The 19,365-nt window shown below is 37.0% G+C and overlaps 1 protein-coding gene across 1 annotated transcript; it reads left to right on the top strand.

Moving 5' to 3' along the window:
* The first annotated feature begins 1,731 nt into the window (after nt 1-1,731).
* Nucleotides 1,732-13,243, top strand: igf1 (insulin-like growth factor 1). Its single transcript, XM_059511181.1, is given in 6 exon segments — nt 1,732-2,089; nt 2,091-2,141; nt 3,230-3,389; nt 10,862-11,043; nt 11,357-11,392; nt 12,680-13,243. Coding segments are annotated over 6 exon segments (537 nt in total). The 5' UTR covers nt 1,732-2,041; the 3' UTR covers nt 12,740-13,243.
* The last annotated feature ends 6,122 nt before the right edge of the window (nt 13,244-19,365 follow it).

Consider the following 19,365-nt stretch of genomic DNA (forward strand, 5'->3'; position numbering starts at 1 on the left):
CAGGAAACAGCTGTTTATGTTAAAGCTCCTTATTTAATTCTCAAAACAAACATGAAAATTAATTTATACATTTGCAACTATATGCACAATATGCAAAATTAATTGATTAAATATCATTTTATTTTTGCTTCTCAACATAACAGGCTAATTATTCAATACATTTGTATGTGTGTGTTTTCTGTTGAGTGCGCAAATTATGCCATAAAGTGTGTTTATGTTACATTTTTGATGTTATGGGGACCGGCCTGTGGCCCCCATGCAAAAAAAGAAAAAATGTATATATATATATATATATATATATATATATATATATATATATATATACACACAAACATACATATACATATACAATACAGACCAAAAGTTTGGAAACATTACTATTTTTAATGTTTTTGAAAGAAGTTTCTTCTGCTCATCAAGCCTGCATTTATTTGATCAAAAATACAGAAAAAACTGTAATATTGTGAAATATAATTACAAATTAAAATAATAGTTTTTTATTTGAATACTTTAAAAAAATAATTTATTCCTGTGATGCAAAGCTGAATTTTCAGCATTATTACTCCATTCTTCAGTGTCACATGTAACATCCAGTCTATCACATGATCATTTAGAAATCATTCTAATATTCTGATTTATAATGAGTGTTGGGAACAGTTCTGCTGTCTAATATATTTGATGAATAAAAGGTTAAAAAGAACTGCATTTATTAAAAAAAAAAAAATTCTAATAATATATATTCTAATAAATATATTTTCTTTACTATAATGAATCATCATATTAGAATAATTTCTAAAGGATCATGTGATAATGATCCTAAAAATTCAGCTTTGCATCACAGAAATAAATGATAATTTAAAGTATAATAAATTTAAAAACAATTATTTTAAATTGTAATAATATATCACAATATTACATTTTTTCTGTATTTTTGATCAAATAAATGCAGGCTTGATGAGCAGAAGAAACATCTTTCAAAACACTAAAAATAGTAATGTTTCCAAACTTTTGGTCTGTAATGTACATACATATATATATATATATATATATATATATATATTAAAAAAGTCAATGCTTATCTGAAAGTGTAATAATTAGTACTGTCAAACGATTAATCGCATCCAAAATAAACGTTTTTGCTTACATAATATATGTGTGTACTGTGTATATTTATTATGTATATATGAATTCACACACATGCATGTATATATTTAAGAAAAAATGTTATGTTTATACATTTAAATATTTATATATATAATTATATTAATATAAATATATACATGGAAATATATTGAAAATAGATACTGTATGTGTGTGTATTTATATATACAGTACACATAATACATTTACACAGTATACACATATATTATGTAAGCAAAAACTTAAATTTTGGACGCGATTAATCGTTTGACAGCACTAGTAACAATGCAAACAGGTTTTCTGTAAGGGTTAAGTTTGGGGTTATGGATAAAAAATATCGTTTGGTCAGAATAGAAGTAATAGAAGTTTATGGAAAGTCCCCACAATTCACAACAACAAACGCGCGCGCGCACGTATGTGTGTGCAGTCGAAGCAAAAATAACGACATATCTGCTGGGAATACAGTAGCTATACAGAGATGAAAAAGACACCGTACAAATTACGCATGGGAGTGTCTCTGAATTCAACTTCTGTCCCTTTCTAAAAACTCGCCACTTTCTCTCTCTTATTCTTTTTCATTCTGCAATGCAATCTTTTCTGTTCTATTAGTAAGTCCTAGAAAGATCCAAATTCGAGCCTATTCTAAGAAGCAGATGACGTTATTTGACAGGGTGCCCGAAATCCTTAATGAGTAACTTAGCAAGAGGAGAAGGCAAATGCTGCCCCAGCTGTTTCCTGTTGAAAATGTCTCTGTATTGTAGATAAATGTGAGGGATTTTCTCTCCAAATCCGTCTCCTGTTCGCTAAATCTCACTTCTCCACAACGAGCCTGCGCAATGGAACAAAGTCGGAATATTGAGATGTGACATTGCCCGCATCTCATCCTCTTTCTCGCTTTTTAATGACTTCAAACAAGTTCATTTTTGCTGGACTTTTGCTGGAGACCCAAGGGGATGTCTAGCGGTCATTTCTTCCAGGGGCATTGGTGTGATGTCTTTAAGGTAACTTAAAATATTTCCTTTCAAAGCAAATAGACATCTTGGACTAACCATTATTGATTTCTTACTGAAGCAATAGTCTGTAACATAGATCATATAGGAACTGAATGGTATTTTAAAGACAAATTTTTAATCAGTGATCAATCTGCATCTTTGCGCAATTTGCATGACATTAGACTGCATGCAGAAGTATTTCACATTAAAGATCTGAGAGGTGTAATATGGCAAACTTTTAAGACTTACGACAGATTGCATGATGTGCGTGGTGAGTCATAACATGATGCACCAGGGAGTTAGTTCATTTGCGCAGTGCACAAGTGACCAACTTGTATATCACGACCCTTAAAAGTAAATATTGCTGAGTCGACGCGAAAAAGGGCTCGGGCAGAGGGTTTTGCAGCATACTTGTGCGTTGTGTGGTTGCGCATTATATTCTCTTTATTATGTAAAGTGCTTCCTCTTTGGGTTTGGCGGCTTTGCAGCTTTCAAGTTCCACCTCACGTATCTGTAGGTGAACCACAATGTTTTATCCAAGCAACCCAAAAAAATGCATGGTTTACAAAAGCGCTCTTCTTTTACCGGACACTGGGTTCAAGCAACAGTATCCTATTGGCACGGGGGAGTACTAGGCGCTTCAAAGCGCGCGCTGGAGACAGTTCCGCGCGCATTTGTAGAGAAGTGCCTCGAAATAACGCGCTCTGGTTTAGCGAGATTGCGTGCGGAGGCCATTGACTTGTAAAGCCACCACAGAAAAGGAGTTATACATCTGAATAAATGCACGCGCGCAAAAGACAGGTGCATTGAACAGTTCAACTATTTATAGCATTTTATCGTTTTTTTGTCATTCTTTTTATGTGCAACGAGTAGAAGATGCTTTTAGACGTATCCTCAATATCCAGGCACCTGTCTCTGCAGGCTATTTGATATTCAAAAGATGTTAGAACCATGAATGTGTTAAGTAGCATCATACAGACAGAAAGATAGATAGAAATCCATAAATAAATAAGGTAAATAAAGATGCACATTATCCTCATTTATGTTTCAGTGCATAGATGTAATGTATTTCTGGTTTCCCTCTCTCTGGGATGCAGTGTACCATGCGCTGTCTCTCGTGCACCCACACCCTGTCACTGGTGCTGTGCGTCCTCGCGTTGACTCCCGTGACACTGGAGGCGGGGCCGGAGACGCTGTGCGGGGCGGAGCTTGTAGACACGCTGCAGTTTGTGTGTGGAGACAGGGGCTTTTATTTCAGTAAGTGCACATTTTATTTATTCATCAACCGCTGCTTTTTCTCTTCCTCTTTCTCTCTCTCTCTCTCTCTCTCTCTCTTTTCCCATGCACTAATGCGCCACTCATAAATAAGAAAAGCATCAGTTTTCATGTCTTGCTGTCCAATTTTCCAAAATTTTTCCTCCGTTCTGCTTTTGCTTTACTTGTCTCAGATATACTGGATAGAAAGTTTATAATCTAAGTAATCTACTGATGCCAAACACTACTTGATGTCAATGCATCACATATTATGCATGATCCATCAGTGCATGCTATTCCAAGTAAAAATGTTTATATGCTTTAATCAAAACACTGTATATATGAACTTGCCTCGAAAATGATTTTACTTGTTCACAAATCCCTCACTTTTAAAATCCCCCGTTAAACCACAGGTGTTTTATGATCCAATCACTTTTCAAAGGCCAAAAAATATATAAAAATTCCTGAAAGTATGTCATTATGGAAGTAAAATAGGTTGTGAATTCCACTTCACTTTAGATTATTGTAAGGTGAGCACTTGCAATGCTGAAGAGGCAGCTGAAAAATGACTGATGCTCGTGTATAACATTTAAAGAAGATCAGCCAACTGCTTTGCTCCCAGGTTGCTGGAATTTGGCGAACACGAATAGGCAGGGCAAATAAATGTAGTGCACATCCAACTGAATACAGGGGACTACCCAAAGAAAACCATTTTGAACCCTAGACTTAAATCTCTCTTTTTCCACAAGCCATGAGAACTGCTGAGTCTTGGGTTGTCCCAATCAGCAGTAGGAGAGATTCAGGAGTTCCAGACCTTGATGGGTCTTGCTTTTTACACTTTGTTCATACACTTTGTAGACTCGCTTTTCCTATCTTGAGCATACAGTTAATTGAAATTTATTCTGTAGTGTTTATTTGTCTTTTTTTCTGACAGGGTGATCTATTTGCATACTAATAAGATAATAATATAAATAGTTTTTAATTGTCTTTTTTCATATTTAAAGTGAAATAAATCAATCAATCAATCGATCAATCAATCGATCAATCAATCAATCAATCAATCAATCAATCAATCAATCAATCAATGCAACATTGGATTGAAGTGACTTTTAACCCAAAAATGAAAACTATTTCATTATTTAATGACCCTCAGGTCACTTTTTTCCATCTCACACAAAGTAAAATATTTAGCAGAATTTGCAAACTGCTCATCTCAAATTATGATTTGTACATTTAAAAAGTTTCATGCAGAATGGTTCTACCATTGACAATACTTCAGCCACATTTTAACTGCAAAATGCAAAATAGCATGAGTTCCAAACAATATTGGGTAAGATTTTTAAGTGAACTGTGTCTTTAAGGCCAGGTAGTTTGAAAACTTAAGCTGAATAACTATTTTGCAATGTCTACTAAGCAGTGACTAGATAAAAAAAAGTTTCTAATTTTAGACTATTCGTAATTTCCTGAAAAAATAAATTGTCGTATCTATGACATTTAATTTCAGTGTACCAAATGAGACTAGTAACATCACCATGTGCAGCTATTATGTTTAAACCATTGCACATATATTGTTATCTGTTTGAGTTACATGATGAGATATTTAAGACGTGCAAATGGCTAAAGGAAGCATGAGAGTCTCGGGCCACTGATGATGACGTATGAAGTGATTATTTTGACAAGTGGACAGAACCCACTGGTTCTGTGGAGACACATTTTATTCACTTACTTTAAAAGCAAAGCGAGATTGAACTTCAAGTTAGAGTTGACATTTTAAGTTTCCAGTCAACAACATTTGAGCTTTTAGTGGTCACAAAGGAGCTGGCTGGATCGCTCATGGCTGTCAATGGGCATGTGTTTGTTTTGTCAGTACAGAGCCTAAAATAAATACATTTATGCTAATCTGAACTTTCCATGAAATTATTGCATCAGCATGACAGATTCGGTGAAGAGCAAATAGATTATTTTATACAGATCATTTGACTTTGACCTATTACTGTATGTAGTATAAAACCTAAAATAATTTCTTACAGTATGTACCCCAACAACCCCATCCTTTTAACTCTTATTATACTTTATATCATTATTAATATTATTTTGTTGTTGTTATTCTAAACCTGTGTTTTTGTTTGTTTTGTTTAACAAAAAAGCTGTTTTTACTGTGTTTTTTCTGTTGATCTAAACTGTTTTTGTTTTTTCTAAACCTGTTTTGCTTTGATTTGTTTTCCTTTGTTTAACTCCAAAGTATTATTGTCACTTCTATAAAGAAAACAACTTTGATGGACTGTCTTCAAACACATGAATCCAATAATAAATTAACTGGATTCATATATGTGACAATTAGCATTGTGTTCAGTGACAGCTGCAATGCAGCCCATCTTGCCAGTGCCCTTACTGCCAGCGGAACTCCACTCACATTTCAAAACTTCAGATTTCATTATCTTGAAATAATGGCCTATAACTCGGAAAATACTACTCGATGGAAAAATTTTTTATTGAAACAAAATGTGGCTTTTTGAGGACACAGTGAAGAGTACAACATAGAAGAACATAGAAGAAGAAACTGACAGTGCATCAATTTTTTTTTCTCCCAATTGTTAGCCTGACCTAGAATCCTCGGTTGTCTTTGAAATGCCTCAGTGTCATCCTTATCCCACATTGTCATGGGTTATTGGAAAGGAAAGGGGCTCCGAAACGATTGATGCAGATCTAGAGCACATCATTCTTTTTTTATTTTTTACAAAGAACACCTCATGGCCAGGGGTGTTTGTGTTGACACAAAGCTACCCTTTCCCTTCATGGTTGTGTAGTCTTTTCCAGCAAAGCACCTCTGACGTCTGCCAACAGGCTGAACGTGCACCTCGTGATGCATTCCCATTCCCCAGACACAAACATACTGGGAATGCGGAAAGTTTTGGCTCAGTATGCCCCGTAAAATCACAATTTGTCCAGAGGTGGGTGCAAGTCTCCTCTCACACATTTGGAAGGACTTCTAATGATCTGGCACTTCAGGATGACAGGTGAATTTCTGCTGAAAGTTGCCTCGTTCAGATTTATGTGAATCCCGAAAGGAATTATGTTGCATTCGAGTCATGTCTGGACATGTTGTGCTTTCAAGTGATTTTGATCAGAATGAAATGTACTTTATGGACTGTTTAATATATCTGTTTCACTTTCTGACAAAACCAGGAAGCTTTTTAATGTAAATGAAAGACCATTCAGAGCAAATAATGGACATTTGGTATGTAACTATTTCTTTTAGCTATGTATTTTACAACTCTTGTGCTGCCATGGAAAATTATAGGAAATATAGTTTGGATGCACAAGCTTGTGGCCTAATAAAGCAGCTGAATAAATAGCATTGCTGGCCAGCGTTATTGCTATTCTTCATCAACAGAGCACAAAATGCCTGTAAAGTAAATTATACTACCAGCATTTATAATTACGACATGTCATGATCAGTACCAAATCATTTTTGTCCAATTCTTTAATTGATATCAGCTCAACTTAGAAAGTCTGGCTCTGATATTGGTGTTCTGCTTGCAGCTTGCAAATATATACTTCCAACATTACTAAGTAGTATTATTAATCAATCTGTGATGAAAAGATTGCAGGTCATCTCCTCTCAGTAGCAAAGACTGCAAAACAGAATGGATGTTCTGTCACAAACATCACTGATAGCACCACTTTTCAATTCCGTTTGTCTGGTTTCATTATGTTTGAAGCAGCTGGAGAGAAGAACACACCAACAGCACACAGTCAGGCTTGGCTCTTGTCCTAGAGCAGCACCGGATTATGGGGGATTACAGGATGATCAGAATGCCCCCTGCCCCCTCCCGTCCCGTAGTTCTACTGGACACAAACACGTTGCAGAGGACACTGGGTATTCTGGGTTTTTAACACAGTTCTAGTGCGAAGAAGGTTTTTTTTTTTTTTGACCACAAGGCCTAATATGTAAGAACTGTTTGTGTCTGAATTACAAGACTTGCAGACAAAAAGACTTCTCACTAAACCCAAGCATGAACCAAGACGTGCAAATTCGGATTTTTGAGCCAAGTGCATTTGGTCAATCCAATTGATTTTTACCTGTAGATCATTTGCACTAAAAGGAAACTTCTGTCATCATATTCCCACCCCTCTGTTGCTTGACCTCACATGACCTTTGGAGAAAAATTGCTATTGTTTTTAAAGGGTTCATGAACCGCCTCTGTTTTTATTTTGTACTGTTCTCTGATGTCCACTTATAATGTTATCAGTATTTTAGAAGTAATAGTTTATTTTTTCTGTCCTGTTTTTAATCCCCCTCATCAGAATGCTCTGTCTGAATAGACGGGGCAAATTGTAGACATGGAAGTAAACGCCCACTGCTATGATTGGATAAGAATTGTGAGAGTTTGACTATAATAAAAAAAGTTACTCACACTTGTGTTGCGACATTACTGTCGGATCCAATATAGTCGGCACAGTATCGTCTTTCACTTTCACTTTTTCTGAAAATCCCATGTTAAATTGTGTCTTGTTTGTAAATACATTTGCGGTAAAAAAAAAAAAAAAAGTGAACAAAGAACAGAGTTCTTATTGACGCAGTTTGGAACTTCATTAAAAATAAAGTTCATCCACACTTTCCTAACGTAGGATCAGAAGGAAGACAACACAAACACTGTTTTTCCACAACTTGGCACTGCACAGCGTCTTGTCATCTTCAGAGTAATTGCTATCTTTTGGTTTCTGCGTAGACCTGTGCATTCGCCCTCTCTCGTAAACACTGGATGTCGGTGGGTGGGGGTAAACAGGCAGCGATGTAGAAGCAGGTATTGATCTTCTTCTGTGGAGGCAGTGGTTATCCACACTATTACATTATATCTATCTATCTGATACAACAAAATATATATAAAAAAATTCATTTCTAATGTATAACAGCAAAACAACCTGGTTAAAACATTTTAAAACATTTTGACAAACAGCAAACCATTACTTGGCTGCTTACAACACAAACAGTTCCTATTCAATCGTTAATGTCTGCAAGAGCCAACATCTTTTTGCATAGTAAACTGGGAAAAAGAGCCAGGAGGAAAAAAGAAAAAAAATGGAAGGAAACTTCATCTTACTATAAACTCTTTGTGGTGCCATTGATAAAGAGGTAGTTTCCAAGACTATAGCAGCTTTCATAGTCTCCAGTGAACAGTAAACTTCCTGACACTATGCAGGCAGTGTATGGCAGCAGCTCCAAGAACTGCCTGTTCTTTAATAACCTGAGCATGGCTATAAAACTCAGTTTCTTTCCAGCGGTGTTCCTCATTGAAATGTACATGTTCTGATGCTTGGTGATGTTTAGCTGGAAGCCACGTTCACTCAAAGGTGTTAGGACACATTTGTGCAGTAACGTTTGTGTGTTTGCAACACTGAAGCAGGCGGCACATTGCTCTTAATCACCTTGATGAAGATATGTGCTTAGCTCAGGTTTCACAGCTCTCTCACAGTATTGTGAATGGGTTGATGATTTTTCTGGGGGAGGGGATGGAAGACTGTGAGCTGAGCTGATACGTAATCTATCCCACAATGCAACAATCTTCAATAAATGCATGGCCTAATCTGTGGACAATTTATATGGATAATGAAAAACACAAAAGACTGTTACTAATCTGCTTGTTTGACTGATAAAAAGAACAAAATAAGAAAACAGGCCTGCAGAAAAGTGTTGGTTCATAGATGATCTAACAATAATACCTTATTTTAGGATTACAACTTTGACCTCTTAAATCTCTGAAAAGCCATTTAATATTATTTATTTAAATTTATTTTTTATAATGCATTATAAGATGTGCTTTTGTTGTATATTACACCTCTTGGGACACCACTCAATGAATTCCATGAAGTTCATAAAAGCTTTTGTGACAAAAACAGCAGATGTTAATTTTGGTAGGGTATTTATTATTATTATTTTTTTAGAAATGGATTAGAAAATCCTCCAGAAAACAATCTGACCAGTTTGTAACAACCTGACTGAACGGTTTACTGCAAGATAATACAAATAGACCCCTAATTCAGAGAGGAACATTTGATATTTGAAATAAAAGTCACAAAACTCTAAATGAGCTAAATCTTTGAGAATATAAGGACATTTTTCCAATGAGAAGGCAATAAAAAGTGTCCAAAGTGAGTGTCAACACAATTCTACCATTACAGTGTCCTACATAAAACTCCCAAAACAACTCAACTTTTTTGAAAGATAACAGCGCCCCCTAATCTCCCAGAAGTGTTCGGCACCCAAGAGTCATGCAGTCTGCAGGGATGCATGTTAGTCAGAATTAGAGCACCTCTCTTTCCAAAACAACGTTGTCAGAGTGCAGCAAGGAGCAAGGCCGAAGTTAATGCATTTTGTCAGCACTGGCAACCCCGTGAGCCAAGAGCTATTAACTCTGAAAGGGAAAGGCATTTCCTCCTTGTAAATGCCATATTAAATTATTATTATTATTTCATTTGGTAACAGGGAGAAGCCTATTGGAGCTATATAGCTCTAGGTGAGTGGCGACTTGTAAATGGAGAGTGGGATATTTGTTTAAGGCCACCGGGAGATTTGCGACATGGAGAAAGAAACATTAACTTAGTCAGGTGTCTAAGTGCTACCTTCAACATAAATCCGTTTGGGATCAGAATACCCAAATGTTTAAGTAGTCCAACCTCATCGTCAAACATTATGTCTAGGACATAATAGTGCATTGACCCTTATTGACAGCACACAAAATTTATAAGCATGAGGCCGTTTCATGTTCTTTCACATGGGTCATTATCACCTAGCTTAGCAGCAGCATTAACAAGCACTCTGGGAAAAGTTCACGCTTCATCCTAGTCTTATATAGGAACATCATTCTTCTCAACAGAGCAAAGGGGGTTTTCTCCATAGGTTAATTTGACCCTCACAAGGCCTGAATTTGGCCTCCCAAACCAGCAGTCAAGTTTGAAGATATCAGATTTAAAACAGCAAAACGTGATATTATCTACATTTCGGTCAGTGTGACCTCCATTTAACTGGGGGGCTTGCCGAGAAGGGTCCGCTCTTTGCAAAGCAATACCCTGTACATTTCACGCTGAAGAAATTCATGTCATTAACACATCCATATATCTGAAGAATCACAGCTACGGTCTGGCTGCTATGCTAAGCTATTATAGCGCTCATGACCGGGCTTTGAGCCACAGGTTACTGGTGAAAGTTTTAGAGATTTAGCATTTCGAAGCATGACCTTGCAGGCAGTAATTGATCTTCATGAGCTGGTGCCATGCCAGGAATAAAATGGATAAAGGGCTTGAACTCAATGTGATGACAGGCTTTATTAAACGTACCTACGGACAAAATTTGAGCATGCTATTAAATGCTGGCCTTCACCCACAGCAGTGATTCAGAAGAGCTTTTGCTTTTTGTATGCGTATTTTGCCCTCCAAAAGGTTATTTATGAATGTTATTTCTATGCATCCAACAGGCAAACCGACAGGATATGGGCCTAGTTCGAGACGGTCCCACAATCGTGGCATCGTGGATGAATGCTGCTTTCAGAGCTGTGAGCTGAGGCGCCTAGAGATGTACTGTGCGCCTGTAAAACCCGGCAAAACTCCACGATCCCTACGAGCGCAACGGCACACAGACAGTACCAGGACAGCAAAGGTGTGCAGCCATGCTGATGATGTCAGAACTAACCCTTCGCTAAGCTCCGCCCTCACTCCATTTATTCTTTCTATGCTCCTTGTGTCAATATTGTAAGTTTAACCATATTATGTTTTTGATTTAAACACCCAGGATTTCTTCCAAATTACATTAAAGAAAGGGCAAAAATAGATGGTGGATGGATGCTCAACTATCATTGGTCAATACCATTTTAAGGCAGGGCTTAGCGAAGGGTCATATGTTTGTACATTTCTGTAAAGCCTTGAAATGGATAATAGTTTACAGTATGTCATATGAACTTTATCTCCTGCAGAAACCTATATCTGGACATAGCCACTCTTCCTGTAAGGTAAGTCTTCCCTCAGTCTGAAATAAACCATAATTAACATGATGATGCTTGAATGCTTATATAATGGCATTCAAAATAAGTGCATTTTCTGAAATGTATTAAAGAAATAGTTCCTTAACATAAAAATTCAGTCATTTACTCACACTTATGTCATTTAAAACCTGTATGACTGACTTTCTGGTAAATTCTTTAGCTCCAAAAGGACGAAAAGGATCAAAAGCATACCATAAAAGTGGTTTCCACAACTCTATGTTAAAGGGCTTTTAAAGTTTTGTGTGAAAAACAGAACAAAATTTAAGCCATTATTTATCCATCCTAACTCTTAATAAGGATGTCCAAACAAAAACATTCTTTTGAGTCATATCTTCAATTAAATCCATTGATACAATTCACTATACCAGAATGATTCATTCACAAAACAGACTGATCCAATTCTCAAGTTGAACTCATTGACTAGCAGCTCACTTATGGGAAAAATCTGCGAATAATGGCTTACATTTTGTTCTGTTTATAACACACAGAGTTGTAATATAGCACACAAGTTATATGGACCACTTTTAAGATACTTTCACATCCTTTTTGAAACTCGAAAGCTCCTGTCCCCATTTTATGCAACTGCATGGTAAAAACTGACTGGCACATTCTCCAAAATTTCTCCTTTTGTGTTTCACTCAAGAAAGAAAGTCATATGGGCTTGAAACGGATGAGTAAAAGATGACAGAACTGTCATTTTTTTGGGGAGCTGTCAGTTTACCTCATCTCAGAGCTCAGGAAATAATGCTGGTACATTGTGTTGCAATACATACGTCAGGAAAAAGCAGCTCTTCCCTCACCCCCACTGCCCAAATGTGGGCCATCCTTTTAAGTGCTCTCAGTTGTCCTCTCTCGAAAAAGAAAACCATTAGCAAGTGAACTGCCTAAGTGGTTTTTGTGGTAGACTTGCATGCGCTCTCCACAGACATATTTCTGCACCCATACGTCATGTGCTGGAAGCCAAATCTAAGGTCACCTTAGATGTCTGCATGCTGAGTTCAGAGTCTGGCCCCTTACATGCGGCCTTTGGTTTCATTCCCAGCTCATGAATTAGACTTATTAATCTTGCTGCGGTGAAACCTTTGATGTGTTGCTTTAACAGTAGATTTCCTCAGCATTATGAAATAACACTCCATTCACTAAACAGCTGTGTTGTTATGGGCAGCAGCAGCCGTTCTGCTCTCCTTGGGTCGGCTTTCTGCGTTACTTCTCATCTCAACTGAAGCTTACTGCCTTTCTCTTTCTTATTTTCAGGAGGTCCATCAGAAGAACTCGAGCCGAGGAAACACAGGGGGCAGAAACTATCGCATGTAGAGGATAGTAGGGCGAATTGCTGAGAGAGACAAGTGAAACAGTTGGACAGAGGAAATCAAGAAGGTCTTGCAGGGACGTGCTCCACTGTATAAAAAAAAAAAAAAAAAAAAAAAAAAATAAACCTTAACAAAAAACCCAACAAAATACTAAAAATACAAGCGCCATGTTAAGACAAAAAAATCTGATGTTTCCATACCCTGCACCATTCCATACTGGGGGAAATACTAAATTAGCTGCTAGAAAAGTCAAATGATAACTGTTTATCCTCCTCGTGTGAACGGTTGCACCTAATGGATGCCGAAAACTTTTTATAGTGGCAAAATATTAATGTTTGCGGGCACAGAGAGGAATTAGATCATGGACCGTGTTGACAAGAAAGGCTGTCTAGACCGTTTGGAACCCTTGCAAAACCGAACTACGGCTGCACAGAGAGATGGCATATAAAATACAAATCAGTCTTTTCGTATTTGAATCATTGTGCAAGACCAGATCAAGGGGGATTTTTTCAAAAGCCTTATGCAGATGTGCTGAGGTGCTCTAGAGAACACATTTAGGATTGATGGAACACGACCTACATCCTGCAAAACACCTTGTGTTGTGTTTGTGTGTGTGTGTGTTTTTATTGTGTGTGAGGGATCTTTGCTTCTTCTTTTTTTAATAATTTTAACTGCATGATTTACCTTCTTTAGAAAATGGGAGTTGAAAGCCATTCACTCGAACAGTTATCCGCATGCATTTACACCAGTGTATCAGCACACACAGAAACCACAACAGATGCAAACATTTACTAGCGATTGTAACATATACCATTAAGAAGAACATAATCTGGTTTAGCAGCTACTGTTAATCAAATAGGAAGTCGCAGGTTTGCATCTTCACAGCGAAAGACTGGTGACATGATTGCAACTCACTAGCTGTATTAAAAGGATATTTCGCCCAAAAATTCAAATAGTGTCATTTACTCATTTTTACTCATGTGTTTATTTACAATATAACTTTTTCACAGCCTTATTGGTTAATATGTGTCTATTTTAAACTAACACACAATGACCTTTTTATTTTTTTCACCACAGTGGAAATGGGCTTATATAAAGGAGAAATTTGTCAGTGGACAATGATTTACATTTCTGGATTGCAGAGCACCAGTCATTTGGAATTATGTTTTATTTGCATTTACTGTCCTTTTTTAAGCTTTACAGACGTGGTCGCTATAAACTATTACTGTACAGCAAATATTAGAACAAAAATTCTCATTCTGAAAAAGAAATTCATGACAGAATGTCTATTTTTGGGTGAACTATCCCTCTACACCCCTATTTAGGCCGTTTTCACAGTCCCTATGCATGGTGATTTCCTCTTTCCTGACCCCAATGGATCACGTCAACCCACACTGTTTACTCTGTATCTATACTCAACCTATATTAACCTTTGCATTCTCTAACCATAATCGTATGTGATGGCATCATATAGCGGAACCATATAAAAGATCAACCCACAGTATAATGGTGCTATTTTGTAGTTTGTTACTTGCAGGGGTTGGCTGAAAACATGAAGCTCTATGTTGGAAGTCTTCCCTTTTGCACAGCCTTGTGGCCACCATTGTAATAATATTCTTTTATTTTGATTTTTAAGCTATTTCAATAAGGTTACAGTGTAAGCGAGCGAAAGTATTTTTGTGAGAGCTGTGAATGCATGGAAAAAGTAAAAAAACAAAAAAAAGAGTGGCCGAGATGGTTAATTGCTGTTTTTGTGTTCTCTGCGGTTTTTAAATTATTCTTTTTGAAACAATAACGTCCCTATGCCAAAAAAACTTGACAGAGTACTGTGAACTGCAAATGTCCAACATTACCAAGATTTTTACCGTCACAAAGCAGCTTTTCATGCACACTACATTCATTTAGACGTCCTGGCACTGATTCTACAACTCATGTATTTGTAACTGGCAAAGAAATGGCGCAAAACAGTCTTAAGTGTAATATAGACACAGTTACATTACAGTTAGTAACAGTTTGATTTGGCTAACACTGTATGACTATTCAGGTCCATTGTTTATCTTTTTCACTTGCCTGTGTTTTTACTTATCAATATATCTGGGAAGATTTAACAGGACAATTGCACCAAAATAAAGTCAATTACACCATCAGTGTTATGAAGAAATGTTATGTTTTAAGTAGCAGGATGTTAACCATTTGAAGATAAATCATCTATAAACAAGATGATGGATAACATTTTTTAGAAAGGTAGCTATCCATTTCTGGACAAAAGTGTTTGCAATTTTGAACTGCGCAGTATGCGTTTTATATAATCTCAATCTGAATTAAGAAACAATAGAATAATTTATAATCATATGCATTAGCCACCCAGAATGTCTATATAATGTGCACAAGTTTGATATAATAGACTTCCAGCAAAAGGTCCTCACCTAATACCAAAGACTTTGAATATATTTAAGGTTTGTTGGTTAGCTTTGTGACAAATATCATGGGCAGCACTAAAGATAAAAAAACATTATGCTTATTTTGAAGATGTTCTGTTTCCATTCAGTTGAATGTAGGATTTAAGACTGCTGCGGAGATTTGTGGCACTTTGCTTGAGTTTGATAGTTGTCATCCGAACATAAATCCAGAGACAGAAACAGTATGGAAGAACAAATATTAGAGGATTCTGGGCATTTATCATTAAAGCATTCTTTTGATTGTGAGGCTTTCATTAGGCTACTGGTGCTCAATTGCTTTCTGTACAAAATATGAAAATACTGACAGATTGTTCACCGTTCCTGCTGAATAAACCACTTGTCAATACCTGATGTCTCAAAGAGTGATTATTACAATAACAGGAACTATACTTTTAAGTTCCATAATAGCCCTGAACAATTATTTGCTGATTATTTGCCAGTTCATGGGGGAGGGGCTTTTTGCTTATTGAGAGCATTTGATTGGGCAAAAATCTGTTAGTGCAGGATGAGTCATCTATTCATCTGTTTACCCAGACTGTTTGGCAGCTCAAAGCTAACACACAGACTGACTTTCAAGCAGAGGAGCAATATTTCTGCCCCTTGCAAAGCACCTCAAATACTAAAAGATAATAAAGGTATAGCATTTGCCAAATTGTACATTAAAGCCTTAAACCTGCACATTCACCGCATGACAAAGTGATACTTCCTAAAATATGACAAGTTCCGCCAAGACAAACAAATCATACTGTGGCTGTACTGACCAGAAAAAAAACAACAAAAAAAACTGCACATTCAGCTCTTTCTAGGAGGTGCTCAGTAACGAGACAAAGGTCCTGTAATCTGTCAGCACTTTTTAATGGATATATAGTGGAACAATCAAGCCTTTTAATAGATAAATTGGCCACCTGGCTTAGGTTCAGCATAATTTGAAATGTGGAGCAGGCGACTGGCAAGCGCTGTCTGTATGGTATTTTGAATATTTTTTTCATCCATTTTTCTTGGTAATACCAAATCAATTATGCCCAATTAGATAAATTACAGTCAGCAAATTATTCTGTGTTCTCAGTAAAACCCGAGAAACCATGAAATAACCTTTCTAAGAATTGTAATAGATTATTCAAACTTGAACTTGGTCTGAACAAAAAATATATTACAAATGCCTTCGGATCTCATATAAATTTGTATAAAAGCTTGTTAAAGGGAAAGTTTATTAAAAAATGAAAATCATTCACTCACGATTGTTTCAGACCCATTTGGGTTTCTTCTGATGAAGCAGATGTTAGGCAGAATGTTCACACAGCTTTTTTATATAAAACACACACACACACACACACACACACACACACACACACACACACACACACACTTCAAACTTGAAATACAGTCATTTGAACCACTGTTATAATGCATTGTGACATTTAAGGAGCTTTATGTCATCACTGTTCTCTATTTAGAAAACAATCTGCATGAATATTCTTCTAAACATCTACTTTTGTGTTCTCTAAGGTACATGTTTGGAACAAAATGTCACTTTTGTAAAGAAAACAAAAAAGGCAGCCAAAAACAAACAATCAGTAGATAATGCACTTCCAAACCACACTCCACAAAAACACTCAGTGTACTTTGACTCCTATTAAATCTTGCAATGTTCCAATGACTTTCTATTCTGTTATGACAACAGCCATGCACATTTCTTACACATATGACATGCCAATACCACCATTCCATATGCCATCCAGCAATGGTAACCAAGGACAGCTGTTTGAAGGCAGCAGCTTCCCATCTGCTGGTCAGTTACAGAGGGATTCTAGCTAAAAAGCAAGCTTGTGTATTTTCCCCAGACTGGGCCTACAGTAGCTCTCCGAGTGCTGGGTGCATCTAAGGACACGGTTCCTGGACCTAACCCTGAAACTGAAGCTTCGAGCCCATTCAGCTTACGTGTGCTATTGTCTTCTCAATGACCTTGTGGTCTAATTCAGTTCTTTTTACCATTTCCCAAACTTCCCCACAGTAGTTTCAGAAGAAAAAGAATTGATGTAGGACTGAAAAGCCATGTTTTCTCTGCTAATGAGTCAGTTAGCCTGCTGGAACGGATGGTGCATGAAGATTTGCAATAATAAATAATTAATTTAAGCTTTCGTTAAGGAGCAGCAAGTATTTAAACACTGTCTTGACAGTTTTTTTTGTTTTTTTTGGACCGGTGCACTGCAACATCTGGCAGAACCATTGATGAAACACATCACATTCATTTCAAACACCATGTGTTCAGAAATCATAATCAGATTCAGGTGTGCACTGGAACTTGACCGCTTTCTGTTGTTTGGTTTGCTAGACAAATAAGTGACAGACTGCCAGTTCCACAATCAAGCACAAGCTGTAACACTTTCTAACAAATGCATCTGTGCTTTTGATGAAAGGACAATGCATATGTGGAAAATGTTTTGTTATATTATTGAAAGTTAAACAAGAAGACATGCACTGGTTAATAGACAGCTAGTACAATCCATAGATGGCAGCCTACTGAAATCCTCAAACAACAATCCTCCCATACTCTTCCATGGTGTCTCTTACTATTTATTTAGCCTACATAACACATATCCTGGTGTTTAAAACGGCAACATGAAATCAATCCAATTGATTTTTCCATTACCAATGCAGTAATTGGTAACTAAGACTAAAATAATTTTTGTTCATTGAAATAAAGCTTAAATAAAATATAACATTAGATGAACAATTTAAACTTATTTTGTTTCAGTTAGAAGCCAAAGCAACATTTCAAATTTTTAAGTTGAACAGTAACATTAAGAAAACTGAATGTAAAAAAATCTTATTAAAACAAACTAAAAGTTTAAAGTTCAAAATATTAATACATAAATACTAAAATAACACCACCTAATACACATACCTGATCTTATGTGTTATTCATATGTGCACCAAACAAACATAAAATAAAATGCCCATCCACTTTTCTCTGCCTTTGAAATGACTTCTATGCTGACCAAAAACAATCCATCCATTTGTCCAAACAACAAACAAACAGTCCTACAGTAAAAGATTACTTTACTTTGAAGTTGCATTTGGTGCCACTGGTTATGTAAAAATTTATTTACAATAAATGGTTACCCATACTCGGAATTGGTGCTCTGCATTTAACCCATCCAAGTGCACACACACAGGAGTGAGAAGTGAACATACCATGAACACACACCCGGAGTAGTGGCCAGCTATATATCCAGCACCCGGGGAGCAACTTGGGGTTCAGTGCCTTGCTCAAGGGCACTTCAGCCATGGGTATTGTGGGTGGAAGAGAGCACTGTTCATTAACTCCCTCCCATAACTACTGCCAGCACCGAGACTCGAACCAGCAACCTTCTGGTAACTAGTCCAGCTCTCTAACCATTAGGCCTCAGCTACCCCGCTAAAACCTTTTTTTTTGCATCACTAAAATGAAATGAATTGTGAAAGCAATTTCATGTTTTTTAAAAGACATGAAGTATGAGCATTATCAATTAAGATAACAAAATACACTGATATGAAAACCAATCTCTTCATAAATGACCTATAGATCTGCAGTACCCCAAGCACAACATACGGTCAATATACGACACTACGCATGTACTAGATGTAGCAGGCGACTTCCACGCCCCAACACGCTCCCTTTCACCCTCTACCTCTAGATCACTCCCTCCCTCAGCAGTGGAAATTCACTGGGAGTTGATTGTGGCAAGAGAGTGTTGGCTCAGCTGTGAGCTTTAAGAACCCATGATGTCAGACCCATATTTTCCTTGGAGAGTTTCTCATCAGCTGCATTGTTCCTGGAAACCATGGTCTGCTCTCTGGGCAACAAAGGAGCCAACCCCATCTCGGTCCACCATGGTCCCGCTTGAGCCCCCATTGGCCCCTTGTGCCCTGAACCCATCATTTACTACACCATCAAACAACAGACAAGTAAAGAAAATAATCTGGTAACTTGATCAATGGGGAGAGCGTCTTGGAACCGCGATTGAAAATTCTCCTGGTTTCCCAAAGGATGATCAAAAGCCGCGTTTGAACATCTTTGGAAAATGGAAACGTATGGTTTGTGATGACGTGTGTAACAAAATAGGACAGAGTATCATGCCCGGACTTTTTTGCGTCCGTGGGGAATATGGTGATGATACTGGTGATTTCA

Source organism: Carassius carassius, chromosome 26, assembly GCF_963082965.1.
Source record: "Carassius carassius chromosome 26, fCarCar2.1, whole genome shotgun sequence".
NCBI lineage: Eukaryota > Metazoa > Chordata > Actinopteri > Cypriniformes > Cyprinidae > Carassius > Carassius carassius.